General features: G+C 36.9%; 1 protein-coding gene across 4 annotated transcripts in view; it reads left to right on the top strand.

Moving 5' to 3' along the window:
• Positions 1 to 17355, top strand: part of TCF12 (transcription factor 12) — a 395418-nt gene that overhangs the window by 174144 nt on the left and 203919 nt on the right. For all 4 annotated transcript variants that reach the window (XM_055537846.1, XM_055537843.1, XM_055537842.1 and 1 more), the window contains one exon: positions 16698 to 16800. In XM_055537846.1, the coding sequence (XP_055393821.1) occupies positions 16698 to 16800 (103 nt within the window). The remainder of the gene's footprint in view (positions 1 to 16697; positions 16801 to 17355) is intronic.

Raw genomic sequence — 17355 nt, 5'->3', positions numbered from 1 at the left:
AACTATGAATTATTATGTCTGTGAGTCAGATTCTAAAAATCAGCATCAGCTACCATTGTTGTCATGGCAGTAAGAGCCTACACAAAACTGGGCATCAAGACAAGATACTGGCAACTAAAATATCTTACTTCTCTCAAATTTGCTGTATCAACACCTGGATATAGTTTTATAGAATCTTCAGATGAACTAAAGAACCTAATGCAGATTAACTCATTTAACAAGTATGTCTTGAACATTTATCGAGGTAAAGGACTGCCTTTGTACCCAGGTCAGACTATTTCAGATAAGAATGTAGCTATATAAGGGTTAAGTGAACTAATGAGGAAATGTAATGGTCTTTACTTTGCTTTTTGCCACCTGGAAAGTACATCACAAATTAGATACAGTTTATAAGTGAACTTTTGGAAGCTTTCTTTCAGAAGTTTGGGGCTGTCTGTAGAGAACTTGCTGATTCTGTAACAGGAGACGTTTTCCCCTAAACAACAGCACATTTCTTTTCTAGATAATAGTTTGCTAATATCTAGTAAATTTAAAGTTGTACATACTCTGTAACCCAATAATCTTATTCCTAGGTTTTAACCCCTAAAAATTTCACTTAAGTTCTCATACTTGTATGTGTGTGTGTTAATCATTCAGTTGTGTGCAACTCTTTATGATCCCATGTACTGTATGCAGCCCGCCAGACTCCTCTGTCCATTGGATTCTCCAGGCAAGAACACTGGAGTGAGTTGCCATGCCCTCCTCCAGAGGATCTTCCCAACCTAGGGATCAACCCCGGTTGCCCTGCATTGCAGGCAGATTCTTTACCATCTGAGCCACCAGGGAATACAGAAGACTATGAAAAAAAATTGGATTTAGAAAGAGGATTAGATAGGGATGAATGAAGAAAAAGAGGTCGAATAGTGCATATGACTAGCAAAGTTGCTATAACCGATACTTGCAGATTGGCTCACTGGAGTGGGGTGCCTTTCCGTTCTCCAGGGGATCTTCTGGTCTCAGGAATTGAACCCAGGTCTTCTACATTGCAGGCAGATTCTTTATGGTCTGAGACCCCCAGGAAGCATCATCCTTGTATAGACATATTACTAAAATGTTTATAGCAGCCTTGTTTGTTAATTGTGGAAAATGGGAAGCAAGTTAAATGTTATCAAAAGGGGCCTGGATAGATAAATTGTGGTATTTTTATAAATAAGATGTTAATATATTAGTAAAATGCATATACCAGTGCTGCACTTTTCCAACATATCAGTCTTAAATATTGACTGTTAAATGAGTATAGAAAAAAGTATACCATTTAGATACATTTTAAAACATGGGGAGTGGTGCTCCGTTTAGTTAGAGAATATTCATATTTAAAAAAAGTATTAACTAATACATGAAAATGATTTTTAAAAGAACAGGTATAGTGTTTACTTCTGAGAATTTGGAAGAATTACATAGAGTTTTAAATAGTGACAGTTTTATTTCTTGAGTTGTGGATACATACATGACTATGTATTACATACATCTCTCTATGTCAGAACTATTTTAGAAATATTTAAAAATTGGAAGAAAGTGTGTCAAAATGTTGTTGGTATTTCACTGTAGGTAAAAAGGGAGTCTTTTTTCTTCTACTTAGTTGATGCTTTTTGTTTACATTTCCAGTTTTTTACAATAAGAGTATGTTATTTCAATCATATTAAAGAAAAAAACAAACTATATTTTTAGGAAAAATAAATGAATTTCAAACAAATTTTAGAAAATAATAGGCAAGTAAGATTACATTATAATTTTCTAGTTTTTTTTTTTTTTTACAAAGAGGTTAATATTATTATTCATATACCAGCAGTATATTTTCAGTTCAGTAGCTCAGTTGTGTCCAACTTTTTGCAATGCCATGACCGCAGGACACTAGGCCTCCCTGTCCATCACCAACTCCCAGAGTTTACCCAAACTCATGTCCATTGAGTCAGTGATGCCATCCAACCATCTCATCCTCTGCTGGCCCCTTCTCCTCCGTCCTTCAATCTTTCCCAGCATCAGGGTCTTTTCAAATGAGTCAGCTCTTCACATCAGGTGGCTAAAGTATTGGAGTTTCAGCCTCAGCATCAGTCCTTCCAATGAATATTCAGGACTAATTTCCTTTAGGAAACACTGATTGGATCTCCTTGTAGTCCAAGGGGCTTCTCCAACACCACAGTTCAAAAGCATCAATTCTTTTGGGCCCAACTTTCTTTATAGTCCAGCTCTCATATCCATACATGATTACTGGAAAAACCATAGTCTTAACTAGATGGACATTTGTTGGCAAAGTAATGTCTCTGCTTTTTAATATGCTGTCTAAGTTGGTCATAACTTTCCTTCCAAGGAGTAAGCATCTTTTAATTTCATGGCTGCAGTCACCATCTGTGGTGATTTTGGAGCCCAAAAATATAGTCTGCCACTGTTTCCCCAGCTGTTTGCCATGAAATGATGGGACCTGTTTCCCAAGCTATTTGCCATGAAGTGATGGGACCAGATGCCATGATCTTAGTTTTCTGAATATTGAGCTTTAAGCCAACTTTTTCACTCTCCTCTTTCACCTTCATCAAGAGGCTCTTTAGTTCTTCTTCACTTTCTGCCATAAGGGTGGTGTCATCTGCACATCTGAGGTTATTGATATTTCTCCCGGCAATCTTGATTCCAGCCTGTGCTTCATCCAGCCCAGCGTTTCTCATGATGTACTCTGCATAGAAGTTAAACAAACAAGGTGACAGAATACAGCCTTGATGTACTCCTTTCCTGATTTGGAACCAGTCTGTTTTTCCATGTCCTTGCTTATAACTCTTGCTTCCTGACCTGCATACAGGTTTCTCAAGAGGCAGGTCAGGTGGTCTGGTATTCCCATCTCTTTCACTATTTTCTACAATTTGTGGTGATCCACACAGTCAAAGGCTTTGGTATAGTCAATAAAGCAGAAATAGATGTTTTTCTGGAACTCTCTTGCTTTTTCGATGATCCAGCGGATGTTGGCAGTTTGATCTCTGGTTCCTCTGCCTTTTCTAAATCCAGTTTGAACATCTGGAAGTTAATGGTTCATGTACTGTTGAAGCCTGGCTTAAGAGAATTTAGAGCATTACTTTGCTAGTGTCTAAGATGAGTGCAGTTGTGCAATAGTTTGAGCGTTCTTTGGCATTGTCTTTCTTTAGGATTGGAATGAAAACCGACCTTTTCCAGTCCTGTGGCCACTGCTGCATTTTCCAAATATGCTGGCATATTGAGTGCAGCACTTTCACAGCTTCATCTTTTAGGATTTGAAACTGGAATTCCATGGCACCCCACTCCTGTACTCTTGCCTGGAAAATCCCATGGACAGAGGAGCCTGGTAGGCTGCAGTCTATGGGGTCGCGAAGAGTCGGACACGACTGAGTGACTTCACTTTCACTTTTCACTTTCATGCATTAGAGAAGGACATGGCAACCCACTCCAGTATTCTTGCCTGGAGAATCCCAGGGACTGGGGAGCCTGATGGGCTGCTGTCTATGGGGTTGCACAGAGTTGGACACGACTAAAGTGACTTAGCAGTAGCAGCAGCACTAGCTTTGTTTGTAGTGATGCTTCCTAAGGCCCACTTGACTTCACATTCCAGGATGTCTGGCTCTAGGTGAGTGATCACACCATCGTGATTATCTGGGTCATGAAGATCTTTTTTGTACAGTTCTGTGTATTCTTGCCACCTCTTCTTAATATCTTCTTCTGTTAGGTTCATACCATTTCTGTTCTTTTTTGAGCCCATCTTTGCATGAAATGTTCCCTTGGTATCTCTGATTTTCTTGAAGAGATCTGTAGTCTTTTCCATTCTATTGTTTTCCTCTCTTTGCACTGATCTCTGAGGAAGGCTTTCTTATCTCTCCTTGCTATTCTTTGGAACTCTGCATTCAGATGGATATATCTTTCCTTTTCTCCTTTGCCTTTCACTTCTCTTCTTTTCACAGCTATTTGTAAGGCCTCCCCAGACAGCCATTTTGCTTTTTTGCATGTCTTTTTCTTGGGGATGGTCTTGATCCCTGTCTCCTGTACAATGTCATGAACCTCCGTCCATAGTTCATCAGGCACTCTGTCTTTCAGATCTAGTCCCTTAAATCTCTTTCTGACTTCCACTGTATAATCATAAGGGATTTCATTTAGGTCATACCTGAATGGTCTCGTGGTTTTCCCTACTTTCTTCAATTTCAGTCTGAATTTGGCAATAAAGAGTTCATGATCTGAGCCACAGTCAGCTCCTGGTCTTGTTTTTGCTGACTGCATAGAGCTTCTCCATCTTTGGCTACAAAGAATATAATCAGTCTGATTTCGGTGTTGACCATCTGGTGATGTCCATGTGTAGTCTTCTCTTGTGTTGTTGGAAGAGGGTGTTTGCTATGGTCAGTGCGTTCTCTTGGCAAAACTCTATTAGCCTTTGCCCTGCTTCATTCCGTACTCCAAGGCCAAATTTGCCTGTTACTCCAGGTGTTTCTTGACTTCCTACTTTTGCATTCCAGTCCCCTATAATGAAAAGGACATCTTTTTTGGTGTTAGTTCTAAAAGGTCTTGCAGGTCTTCATAGAACCTTTCAACTTCAGCTTCTTCAGCATTACTGGTCGGGGTATAGCCTTGGATTACCGTGATATTGAATGGTTTGCCTTGGAAATGAACAGAGATCATTTTGTTGTTTTTGAGATTGCATCCAAGTACTGCATTTTGAACTCTTTTGTTTACTATGATGGCTACTCCATTTCTTCTTAGGGACCCTGAATTCTCCAGGCCAGAATATGGAGTCGGTTGCCTTTCCCTTCTCCAGGGAATCTTCCCAGCCCAGGAATCAAAACCAAGGTCTCCTGTATTGGTAGGCGGATTCTTTGCCAGCCAAGCAACCAGGGAAGCCCAAAAGTATATTATTATACTGTATACCATTTAACTTTTATTGTTATTTTTCCAACCTGATATTTTAAAATAAATTTTTAACATATAGGACAGGTTTTTTAGAAATTATTTTAAAATAGGCTATTGTATTGACTATAAGAACATTGTCTTGCTCAATGACTGGTATGATGTCTTTTTTTACAGTTAGTTATTGTTTCTTAATGCATGGATTTTAATAAATTTACTTTATTCCTAGGTTTGATATATTTGAATTGATTTCATGAACATCAAGTATATTTACATATTTATTGAGAAGTTATGTGTTCAGTCTTTCACATGTAATAGCAAAAGATAAAAGGTTTAAAATATGTAAATTATGAGGTTCTTTTGCAACTGAACCTCAGTTTATCTTTCTTTTATCTAATTTTCCTTGGTTGTGTAGTTTGTGGATAGGGTGGAGGAATTACTGTTTAAAAATCTGAGCTTTACCAGACTAAATGAGTTGCTTGTGGTGTAGAGGATTTTAGCATGTACTAGTCCCTATGGAGAAGGCAATGGCACCCCACTCCAGTACTGTTGGCCCGGAGGATCCCATGGATGGAGGAGCCCTGTGGGCTGCAGTCCATGGGGTCACTAAGAGTCAGACACGACTGAACGACTTCACTTTCACTTTCCACTTTCATGCATTGGAGAAGGAAATGGCAACCCACTCCAGTGTTCTTGCCTGGAGAATCCCATTGATGGAGAAGCCTGGTAGGCTGCAGTGCATGGGGTCGCGCAGAGTCGGACACAACTGAAGCGACTTAGCAGTCCCTATGACTTACAAGATAATACAAACTAGTTCTTCTCTGACTTTAATTTTCATGTTAATTTGCATATGAATCTCCTAAAGATCTCAAAATACACGTTCTGATTTTTTTATGCCTAGGATACACTCAGACAAGTGTAAAATCAGTATGTTTGTCTATGAGTAAGCTAAACTGAAAGATTTCACCAGTTTTGCCCACCTGCTTCTGGGAACCACCACTCTGTTCTCTGTACCTATGAGTTCCAGTTGTTTGTTTAAAATTCCACTTATCAGTGAAATCATTAGATGTTTGTCTTTCTCTTACTTCAGTTAGCATAATGCCTCAATATCCATCTGTGTTGTAAGAAATACCAAGATTTCCTTCCTACTTATGGCTGAATAGTACTCCATTGTATATATGTACATTTTCTTTGTCGTTCGATCCATGGACACTTAGATTGCTTCTGTATCTTGGCTATTCTGTATCATGCTGCAGTGAACATGGGGATACATGTGTCTTTTCACATTAGTGTTTTCATTTCCCTAGATAGATACCCTGAAGTGGAATTGTAGGATCATGTTAGTTTTGGGGCTTCCCTGGTGGCTCACATGGTAAATCTCCCTGCAATGCAGGAGACCCAGGTTTGATCCCTAGGTCTGGAAGAGCCCCAGGAGAAGGTCATGGCTACCTACTCCAGTGTCCATTGTCTGGGCAAGTGGATTCTTGCCTAGAGAATCCCATGGATAGAGGGGCCTGGTGAGCTAGTCTGTGGGATCGCAAAATGTCGGACCAGACTGAGTGACTAACACTTTCACTTTTTTCTTGTTAGTTTTAAGGTTTTTTTGAGGAACCTCCATGCTGTTTTCTGTAGTGGCTACACCCGTTTACAGTCCCACCACGAGTGCACAGGGTTCTCTTTTTCCCACATCCTTGCCAACACTTGTTATTTCTTGTCTTTTTGTTAACAGCCATTCTAACTGGTGTAAGATGATACCTCTTTTGATTTGTGTTTCCCCAGCAATTACTGATATTGAGCACCTTTTAATGTACCTGTTGGCCATCTGTATTCTTTCAGACTCTCTGCCCATTTTTTAATTGGATTGCTTGTTTTTGTTTTTTTTACTGTTGTATGAGTTCCTTATATTAACCCCCTTATCAGAAGATATATAATGTGCAGTTATTTTCCCCCACTTTATAGGTTGCTTTTTCATTTTGTTAACAGTTTTCTTTGCTGTATGCAGAAACTTTTTAGTTTAATGTAGTTCTACTTGTCTATTTTTACTTTTGTTGCCTTTGTTTTTAGTATCAAACCCCCCAAGTTATCACCAAAACCAACGTCAAGGAACTTATCACCTATGCTTTCATCTAAGAGTTTTATGGTCTCGGGTCTTATGTTCAAGTCTTTAATCCATTTTGAGTTAATTTAGTAAACCTTTATATGTGTAAAGTTAGGATGTTTAGGAATAATATAATCTAACAGATTTTTAAAAACATTTTACATATGCTGCATTATATTATATAGTGTAATTTTTAAGGTAGTTAATTTCATAAAATACATTTAGTTTTTTATTATTATATACAGCAAACAAAATTGTTCTGCCAGATTACTTTAAACCATTGTCAAAAGCTTCTTCTCTATTGCCTTTTTGTTGATTGGTAACATACCATTCTTGATCCAGCATCAGTCCACAGACTATGTATGCCTTGAGGACTGTCAAAGAGGATCAGAAATTTATTAGAAAGGAAGGAGTTGTTAAAGAATCCATAAGTAATGTGATTTAAAACACATTCAGTATTGTTTTGTAACCACTCCTATGAATTCTAATTAGAAGACTTATAAAAACATTAGAGTGAAAATTTTTAATTGCATACAGGTTTTAAATTACATGGGAAAGCAGTTTTTTCTTTTGCCTCATGACTTATTTTTCTCCTTTAAAAATATATGAAATTTTTTAAAAAGCTATGTATAATATGACTAATGATCTATTAATAAAGCTTTTGTAGGCAAGTATAAAGTCATTATGTTTGTTTAGGAATAAACTGAATTTGTAAAATTTCCTGAAAATTTTATGTATAATGCACTGTATTTCATAGTATAATTTTTTAAGATAGATAATTTTCTAATCGAGTTCACTTTTCTTTTCACTATTTAAATTTTTTTGCTTAATGGAACATCAGATCCTGAACTAGAACTTACTGGCCTCTGTAAGTTTTGCCAGTTAATGGGAAGAAGGCAAAAATCTATACGTTAGAAACCATCAACAAAATATTATTTCTTGTCTGAACTTAGTGTCTATAGTTTTGGGGAGAACCAGATAATACTTGGTGCTAAATTTTATTTTTTTAATTAAGTATTGTTTTCTGTGTTCTTACAAGCATCAGTTCTTCTGGTACTGTATGTTTATAACCTTAAAAACTAAAGTAGCATAGACGGGCTAATATTTTTTAAATAAAATAGTTTATTTTACTTCTTTTTGTACTTGTAGAAGAATGTTTTCACTTTTTATGTATTATATGTTAATGGATTTCTGATTTTGATGTAGTCATCGTTTGAGGAATTGACTTTCAAAATCTATGAGGGGGAATGATAGATGAATTCCAAAGACATACTCTGCTTTAAGTTTTTATTGAATAAGAGAATATAGAATTGAACAATCGAGAAATGGAGATCTATGTTACAGAAATAGTCTGCCAGGATTAAGTCTGATTGTTTCTAAAAGATAATATTAACAGTTACTTGGATAAATTTGTGAACATGAATGGCTCAACTTAGAATGAAACTTAAGTGAACTTTTTCGGTGATCCTTTGTGATCTTACGTTCAGAAGTATTTTTATGTCATTGTGCTTAAGCAGTATTTCATGTATTTATCATATTTTCTGAGGATCCTTTCCACCTCTGTAAGATTTTGATTCTTCTTATCCTCCCCACCCGTGGTAGTTCAAGACTTGCTCTTCAGTCTGAGGTTTTGGTAGTTCTGTGAAACCACTTCTTAGCATTCATAAAGAAAAAGTTACCTGGAGAGATTATTCATCCTCTCAAGAAAAACTTAAGCTCTTAGTTTGCATGCGAAGTTCTGTGCTGGTCTCTCTTGTAGTGATAAAAAGGAATAAAACTTTGTTACCTTTTAGTAACTCATGGATCTGGTTGACAAAACCCAGATCTATCAAGAAATTTTATTATTAACACCTGATCTATTTAAGAATAGCAGAACTTTAATGTATTGATTATTAAGTAGCTTTTTCAGAGGTAGACCTGACTGATTAACTGAGAGCATTGTTCATTTTTCTTTCATTCATTAAATGAACAGATTTCATTAGTCACATACTATGTGTTTGTTAATGTCCCTGTCACTAGTGATAAGATAATAAGTGATATAGACACAGTTTCTACTTTCAGGTAACAAACTATTGTGATCAGATCAACTCACTTGTCTTTTTCATAGATATATTTAACTGAAAGAGACACTTTAAAGGATTTGTTTAAAAACTATAACTTTATATACATAGACATTTATTTCCTTGTCTGTCATAGGAGTAAGTCAGGAAATACAATTCAGTTCAGTTCAGTCGCTCAGTCGTGTCCGACTCTTTGCGACCCGATGAATCACAGCACTCCAGGCCTCCCTGGGAAGAGGCCTCCAGGAACTCCCTGGAGTTCTATCACCAACTCCCGGAGTTCACTCAAACTCATGTCCATCGAGTTGGTGATGCCATTCAGCCATCTCATCGTCTGGCATCCCCTTCTCCTCCTGCCCTCAATCCTTCCCAGCGTCAGTCTTTTCCCATGAGTCAACTCTTCGTGAGGTGGCCAAAGTATTGGAGTTTCAGCTTTAGCATCAGTCCTTCCAGTGAACACCCAGGACTGGTCTCCTTTAGGATGGACTGGTTAGATCTCCTTGCAGTCCAAGGGACTCTCAAGAGTCTTCTCCAACACCACAGTTCAAAAGCATCAATTCTTCGGCACTCAGCTTTCTTCACAGTCCAACTCTCACATCCATACATGACCACAGGAAAAACCGTAGCCTTGACTAGACGGACCTTTGTTGGCAAAGTAATGTCTCTGCTTTGAATATGCTATCTAGGTTGGTCATAACTTTCCTTCCAAGGAGTAGGCGTCTTTTAATTTCATGGCTGCAGTCACCATCTGCAGTGATTTTGGAGCCCCCAAAAATAAAGTCTGACACTGTTTCCACTGTTTCCCCATCTATTTCCCATGAAGTGATGGGACCAGATGACATGATCTTAGTTTTCTGAATGTTGAGCATTAAGCCAACTTTTTCACTCTCCACTTTCACTTTCATCAAGAGACTTTTTAGTTCCTCTTCACTTCTGCTATAAGGGTGGTGTCATCTGCATATCTGAGGTTATTGATATTTCTCCCAGCAATCTTGATTCTAGCTTATGCTTCTTCCAGCCCAGCGTTTCTCATGATGTACTCTGCATAGAAGTTAAATAAGCAGGGTGACAATATACAGTCTTGACGTACTCCTTTTCCTATTTGGAACCAGTCTATTGTTCCATGTCCAGTTCTAACTGTTGCTTCCTGACCTGCATACAGATTTCTCAAGAGGCAGGTCAGGTGGTCTGGTATTCCCATCTCTTTCAGTATTTTCCACAGTTTAATGTGTTCCACACAGAAATACAATAAGTATACTCTTTTTTCCTCTTCTAAATTTCATGTATTATTTCTTATTTTTATTTCTGTTTTTACTTCTCTTTGAAGTGTGACCACTCATTTGTATCAGGCCTCATTCTGAGCTTTCTCTGGTGTCTTATGACTTTTGGCTGACTATACTAGTCTTGTCCACTTAGAGCTATTTCAGTACTTGGTATGAAATCTTGTGGCTCTTTGACTACCAAAAGTCTGTGGTTATTTTTTCAGTCCAGTTAGATAAGCTAGCACCTTATCAACTTTCTTTCTGCTAATTATTGGGTGTTCTGTGGAAAAACTAATTGAACCTTTATGATATCTGAAGCCCTGAAGCATTTTAAGGATTTAGCAACTGAACCCTCTCATCCATCTGTCATTTATTGAGCACTTGCTATGTATGTGACAAACATTGTTCTGGGATGTAATTGTGAGAAAGAGAGACATGGTGCCTGCCTTTTCAGAATTTGTAAGACATAACCATCGCTAACTGCTATGATAATAATAATGGCTAGCATATGTTGTGTTGCACATAGAAAAACTCATGTAATCCTTATAACAACCTGTGAGATAAATATATTATTATTATCCCTATTTTACAGATACAGAAGCTGAGGCAAGAAATGTTACTTTGTTTCAAGTCACACAGCTGATATGTGGCAAAGATGAAATGCAGGCCTGTTAGTCTGGCTTCAAGAATTCCACGTTTATCCACTATACCTATACTATGCAATTATAACATAATTATGGTATAATTTAAATGGATGATTAAATAGATGGATTCAGTAAGTGTGAGCAGTGATATGATGGAAATGCTTGCCACTATGGGAGCCGAAAATGAATTCGCCCAGTTTGATTAGGGGCAGGGAAAGCTTTTCTTAGAAAGTAAATCTTTATTGAAGGAGCCTTTCTCCCCATTCCTTTTTATCTATTGAAAAGAATTGAAAATAATATTGTAAAATAGCATTAGACAGTGGTTTTCATACAAAGAAATAGCCACAAGGTTTAGGAAAAAACCCTTCTTGGGAGAGTTCTCTGATGATTATGCCATATTTACTGGTTGAATGAAATAAAATTTTTAAAAGAGCTATTTAAAACATTAGGCAGCAAAAAAAGTTCTTGTATTTTTGAGGAGACAGAGGACAGTAGATCAGTATTGTGTAAATAGCACTAGCTGCTTTGTTTTTTAATCAATTTGTTTATTATTTATGGCTGTGCTGGGTCTTTGTTGCTGCGTGGGCTCATCTCTAGTTGTGGTGAGCAGGGCCTACTCTCTAGTTGTGGTGCTTGGACTTCTCATTGTGGTAGCTTCTCTTGTTGCAGAGCATGGGCTCTGGGGTTCATGGGCTTTGGTAGTTGTGGTGCATAGGCTCAGTAGTTGTAGCTCCTGCGCTCAAGAGCACAGGCTCAATAGTTGTGGCACACGGGCTTACTTTGCTCTGTGATATGTGAGATCTTCCCGGATTGGGGATTGAACCCATGTCTGCTGCATTAGCTAGTGGATTCTTCACTACTGAGTCACCAGGGAAGCCCTGTTTTGTTTCTATAGAACAAAAGATTGGTTTGCTTATGTGCTGTTTAAATTAGTTTAAAAAGGATAGCAGCTTTAATTGATTGTTGTCTTATTGTGGCAAGGATTAAAGTTTCTAAATTCTGTACCATAAATGAACATAGAGAAAAGTGTGAAATATTTTGTAGAATATACTTCATAATATTAAACCTTTTATGAAGTGTTATTCATTCATAGATGGGAGTATTTAAAAATTGGAAATTAAATTATAATTTAGATATTAAATACAGAATGAATAGTTTTTGTAAACTCTGTGTATCAACTGATTTTATCAGTGATTTATCTTTTGAGTGCTTTCCATTTTTATTTTAAGGCAGAAACCGTTTTTTAAGGTGTGTTGGGAAATATTTTTGTGGTTAGTAGCATACTTTGGCCAGAAAGCTAGTATGATAGATGATTCTGATAGTTCTGCTTGGTCCTCCATAATGTAGTGTTTATCATCTCATGTATGAAAATCTCATTTTATTAATCAAATTATTATCTATTTTCCTGGTAAACCATTTCCCAGAATTTAGGATCTTAATTAGGAGCTCCAGGGGGTCAGGTTTGGCCCCCGTTTGTTACCACAGTGATGTTCTATCAGTTAAAAATACGCATCATGAAAGTTCTATATTTAATGATCTCACTGGTTTACTTTATATTCCATAATTGAAAAAGAATTCATTGTTCAGTACCATTTGACTGATCTCCTTGGGCTCCATTTTAACAGTTGCTTGTTTGGCTTTTGTTCCTTTCTTGTTACTCCAACCTTTCCCTCTAGGCAATCACCTTCTGCTCATTTTCTCCTGCCCTTTGATGTTCTGGCTATTCTGCTTCCTTCCTTGCTTTTCTATCAACTCCATTCAGCATTATACCTTTTGCCCTTCCTCCTAATAGACATCCATGCTTTTTGTTTAACTATATGTGGTACTTAAGGGGTCTGCTGTTTAAACTCTTGGTTAACCAGCTCATTTCTTTCATTAAAGCTCTGTTTGACATTTATCTTCTACTGAAAACTAAATGGATGAGTACTTAGCTACATGTATAAAAATATTATGTTACTCTAATTGCTTTAGATTTTTATGTTAACTTTGATATTTCCCCCTAATTTTTACTTACCTGGAAACTTAGCATGTTTTAATGTAGTTCTGATTGGTGGAGTTGGGGCGGGGGGAACTCAGCTATCACCTTTGTAGACTTGAATTTTTCCTTTCTATATATGAAAAAGATCTTTATTTCTAGATGGTCTAGATTTTTGCTGCTAGAAGTGTGGTGCATGGATAAGTAAGCATAACTATCACCGATTGGTTATAAATGCAGAATCAAACTGGAAGAGGAGAGTGAAAAAGCTGGCTTAAAACTCAACATTCAGAAAAAGAAGATCATGGCATCTGGTCCCATCACTTCATGGCAGATAGTGGTGGAAACAGTGACAGACTCTATTTTCTTGGGCTCCAGAATCACTGCAGATGGTGACTGCAGCCATGAAATTAAAAAGACACTTGCTCCTTGGAAGAAAAACTATGACAAGCCTAGACAGTATATTAAAAAGCAGAGACATTACTTAGCTGACAAAGGTCCATCTAGTCAAAGCTATGATTTTTCCAGTAGTCATGTATAGATGTAAGAGTTGGACCATAAAGAAAGCTGAGCGCCAGAGAACTCATGCTTTTGAACTGTGGTGTTGGAGAACTCTTGAGAGTCCCTTGGACTGCAAGGAGACCCAGCCAGTCCATCCTAAAGGAAATCAGTCCTGAATATTCACTGGAAGGACTGATGCTGAAGCTGAAACTCCAATACTTTGGCCACCTGATGTGAAGAATTGACTTATTGGAAAAAACCCTGATGCTGAAAAAGATTGAAGGCAAGAGGAGAAGGGGCTGACAGAGGATGAGGTGCTTGGATGGCATCACCGAGTCTATGGACATGAGGTTGAGCAAGCTCTGAGAGCTGGCAACAGACAGGAAAGCCTGGTGTGCTGCAGTCCATGGGGTGGCAGAGTTGGACCCAACTGAGTGACTGAAATGAACTAAACTAGTCAGTGGATATGAACATTGAGGTTTGCAAAGCACTGTTGTAGGTATTACCCAGCTAGTTGACACAGTTAACATGCTGACTGAGAAATACCTATGTTCATTTTCTGGAACCGATCTTATTTAATTGTTTGTAAATTGTTTAAAAGTTATTTTCTGGGTGGGTATCACTTCCACTATGAGGAAGCAATGATAAGAATAGTCTGAAACAGTAGCCAGTCCAAGTTTTTTAAGTAAGGTCCTGGCATACATTCCTGGAGAAGGAAATGGCAACCCACTACAGTATTCTTGCCTGCAGAATTCCACGGACAGAGAAGCCTGGCAGGCTGCAGTCCATGAGGTTGCAGAGTCTAACACAACTGAGTGGCTATCACTTGGCATACATCGATCTAAAACTGACAAACATTTAAAGTCCAGTTTCATTGTTCCATCCTCCATCATCGCTTTGCATCTATGGATGAAGATTCCTTTCTTCTAGGCTGTGGCTTTTCAAAAATTCTATGCTCTAAGATGAACCTTTGAGGTGTAAAAAAATATATTCAAATTTCTATTTAATTTTTGTCTTATATGAATGAAATTATGACTTACTGAAATTCGAAATGACTTCCATCAAATTTCACTATTAACACTATGGTTAATAGTGTATGTTTATGAGTAAACAGATATTGAGGGCCTATATTCAAATCTTGTTTATATATGATGACACAGGTATAGATCCTCTGTGGTAGAATATGACAGTCTCAGATTTTATTAGTGGACTAAGATATAATCTTGTGTAACTTCTGTACTGTTCCCTGCTATATGTGGGTGCACGTGGATAATAGATAGTACTTACTGTTTTTTTATTTATGATTGATAGAAAAATAATTGTTGTGTTTTCTGAACATATATTAATATGGTTTAGAGTCTTTGCTTAACTGCAGTATATGTGATGTATAAAGTTAATGTGTATAAAAGTCATTTGATGATACCCTGAAACTTAGATTTATTATATACTTGTACGTTAGAGTTTTAAATTTTTTAAATGTTTTTATTTTTATAGTCATTAAGGGGAAAAGTTTTTTATTATACTTCAAGAATGAAGAGAACTGAAAATATACAAAATTAATCTTATCCTTTAACATTGAAATGAAGTGTGAACAGTATGGATGACCTAGAAATGCATTTCTTTTCGCATTTTTCAAGAGTAATGGTTACTTAATGATGATAAGCAATATTTCAGTGAGTTTTTTGTAAGCGTTATTGTCTTATTTGACTCTATACCTAAGAATGACAGTGGGAGGGAGTGGCAGAGGAAAACACTGAGATAAATGTGAGATAGTAGGATGTTTCTTAGCACTTCAAGAGTGTTTAATTTTGAGCAACAAAAGTAAACTTCAAGAAGTGACCTTAGCCAGGAGCCATTCTGTTTTGTATATAGCTCCTGCTGCATGTGGCTGTGACAGACAGGACTCTGGTTGTGGTGAGCAGAGGACACCTTTGTAGTCATAACCAAGTTGTAAATGTCACCAATATTCTTTTTGAATGCCTATCGCATGTGTATCAGTGATTCTAAAGTAGATAAAAATGAAACAAAGATTCATTTGGGAGTTAGCACTCCCAGCAGATTAGTTTTAAACAGAATAGCAGAAGGAGTTGTGACATGCATCCATAAGCAATTGTAATGACTTGACAGTTATTTAGCCCTCAATTCCTAGCCCTTTGGTTGAACTGACAGCTTCCCTGCAAAGATAGTGAGGCCTTTTTCAGCCCCATTAATGTCTTCTTGAATGTTAGCCTGCAGTCTGGGTAATGATAAATGTTCAGTGATTGATGATTTTATAGTCCCAGGGGATTCTGGGTTGCTTCTGTGAGCCAAGGCAGTGAGTTTTTGTTCTTGTTTGGGCCTCTTGTACGATTTTCTCATCTTTACTAAAATCACTTTAAGTTGGCAAAAGGGTAGGTACCACCTACACTTTAAGTAGGGTTCAAAACCTTGTATAGAAAGTATGATTTTGGAGGTGATGCTGTACTTGGTATGTATAAGAATCTGAGAACCAGAACAGTTATTTAATCAACACTGAGCTTTTGTAACACTTACTTTATTTGTAAACTTTGGTATCTTTTAGGCTCCTTTGCTTTTAAAAAGCAAGCTTTAAGTTATAAGGATGAATTTAGTAACAGCCATTGTGAAATAATAGCACTAGCTTTATTGTTTTCATGGTGTTTGCAGTTTCATTTTTTAGATTCTTAAGAATTTAAATTAGCTATCTTTGTGTTTTCTATTTTACATGGCTCAGTTTGTATAAGAGTATACATGGCTCAGTATATATAGTTATTATACTAGTATTAAAAGGGAATATAAGCAGATCTTCTTTTATTAAATATTTGTTTGCCATTTAGAAAAGGATTCATTTCTAGTATATTGATTTTTGATTATTTTTAACATCTTAAGTAAATCTTATAATTGCCCAACCCTTTATTGATAGGGTGTATGGAAGTAGAGAAAGGAGGATAAATGTTTTTCTAGTTTATTATAACTCATAAGTATACGTTCTTAGTTCATCCATTTAGAATTTTACTTTTGGGCATATGAAGAGATCATAGGGCTAATTTTCTTTAAACTGTATATAGGAACTTTTTGACTTTAAAATCTTAAAAAGAATAAAAGCAGCACTTCTGTTTAGTTTTTCAAGTAATGAACCAGAAACTTGGTTAGGAATGACCATTTGTAAGTCTGTATATTAATTAGATGAGTGTCATTATGCTCAATTAGCAGGACTGCCAAATAATCTTTTTAATACTCCGGTCTTTTTTGTTTTTTTTTTTTTTCCTCTAGGGTTTTACAGACAGCCCTCATTACAGTGATCACTTGAATGACAGTCGTTTAGGGGCCCACGAAGGCTTGTCCCCAACACCTTTCATGAACTCAAATCTAATGGGTAAGTTGGTAATTCTCTGCAAGTAGTCTTCACAGAGCCTCTTGGATCAGAGACTTTTTTTTATCCCCTTGTCCAGGAAGGACACATAAGTATCTAAAAGAAACTTCCTAAGTTTCTAGGAGCATCTGGGCTTTCTTTATTCAGCCAAGTTTGCGGGGCAAGCGTTCAGAAATGTGGGTCCTTCTCTTAGAGCTTTATTGTCATTGCTATCAATACAGGAAGCAGCAGTGTTTTAACTGTCAGTGTTGGCAGTGTCTGTGACACCAAGCTTTATATATTTTCTACCTTCTGGGCAGAGAAGCATTTCAGAGACATTTGCTTTTAATTTACTATTTGTCTTAACAGTTGTATTTGTGTGGTAAATAAAAATATGACGGAGTAGTGATTTTAGGCAAATTTTATTCATGTTGGACAATATTTCTTTTGACAGTTTGATAAAAACTTAATAGTACATTTAAATATTGCAGCATTTGTATTAAGCACTTTGGTTCATATTGGGGATTTAAAATTTTTTCTTTTTCTGTAGTAAATTTGCATTTTGAACGACATTACCCA

Source organism: Bubalus kerabau, chromosome 10, assembly GCF_029407905.1.
Source record: "Bubalus kerabau isolate K-KA32 ecotype Philippines breed swamp buffalo chromosome 10, PCC_UOA_SB_1v2, whole genome shotgun sequence".
Lineage (NCBI taxonomy): Eukaryota > Metazoa > Chordata > Mammalia > Artiodactyla > Bovidae > Bubalus > Bubalus kerabau.
The sequence above is the reverse complement of the archived record's forward strand: the minus strand, read 5'-3'. Positions and strand labels throughout refer to the sequence as shown.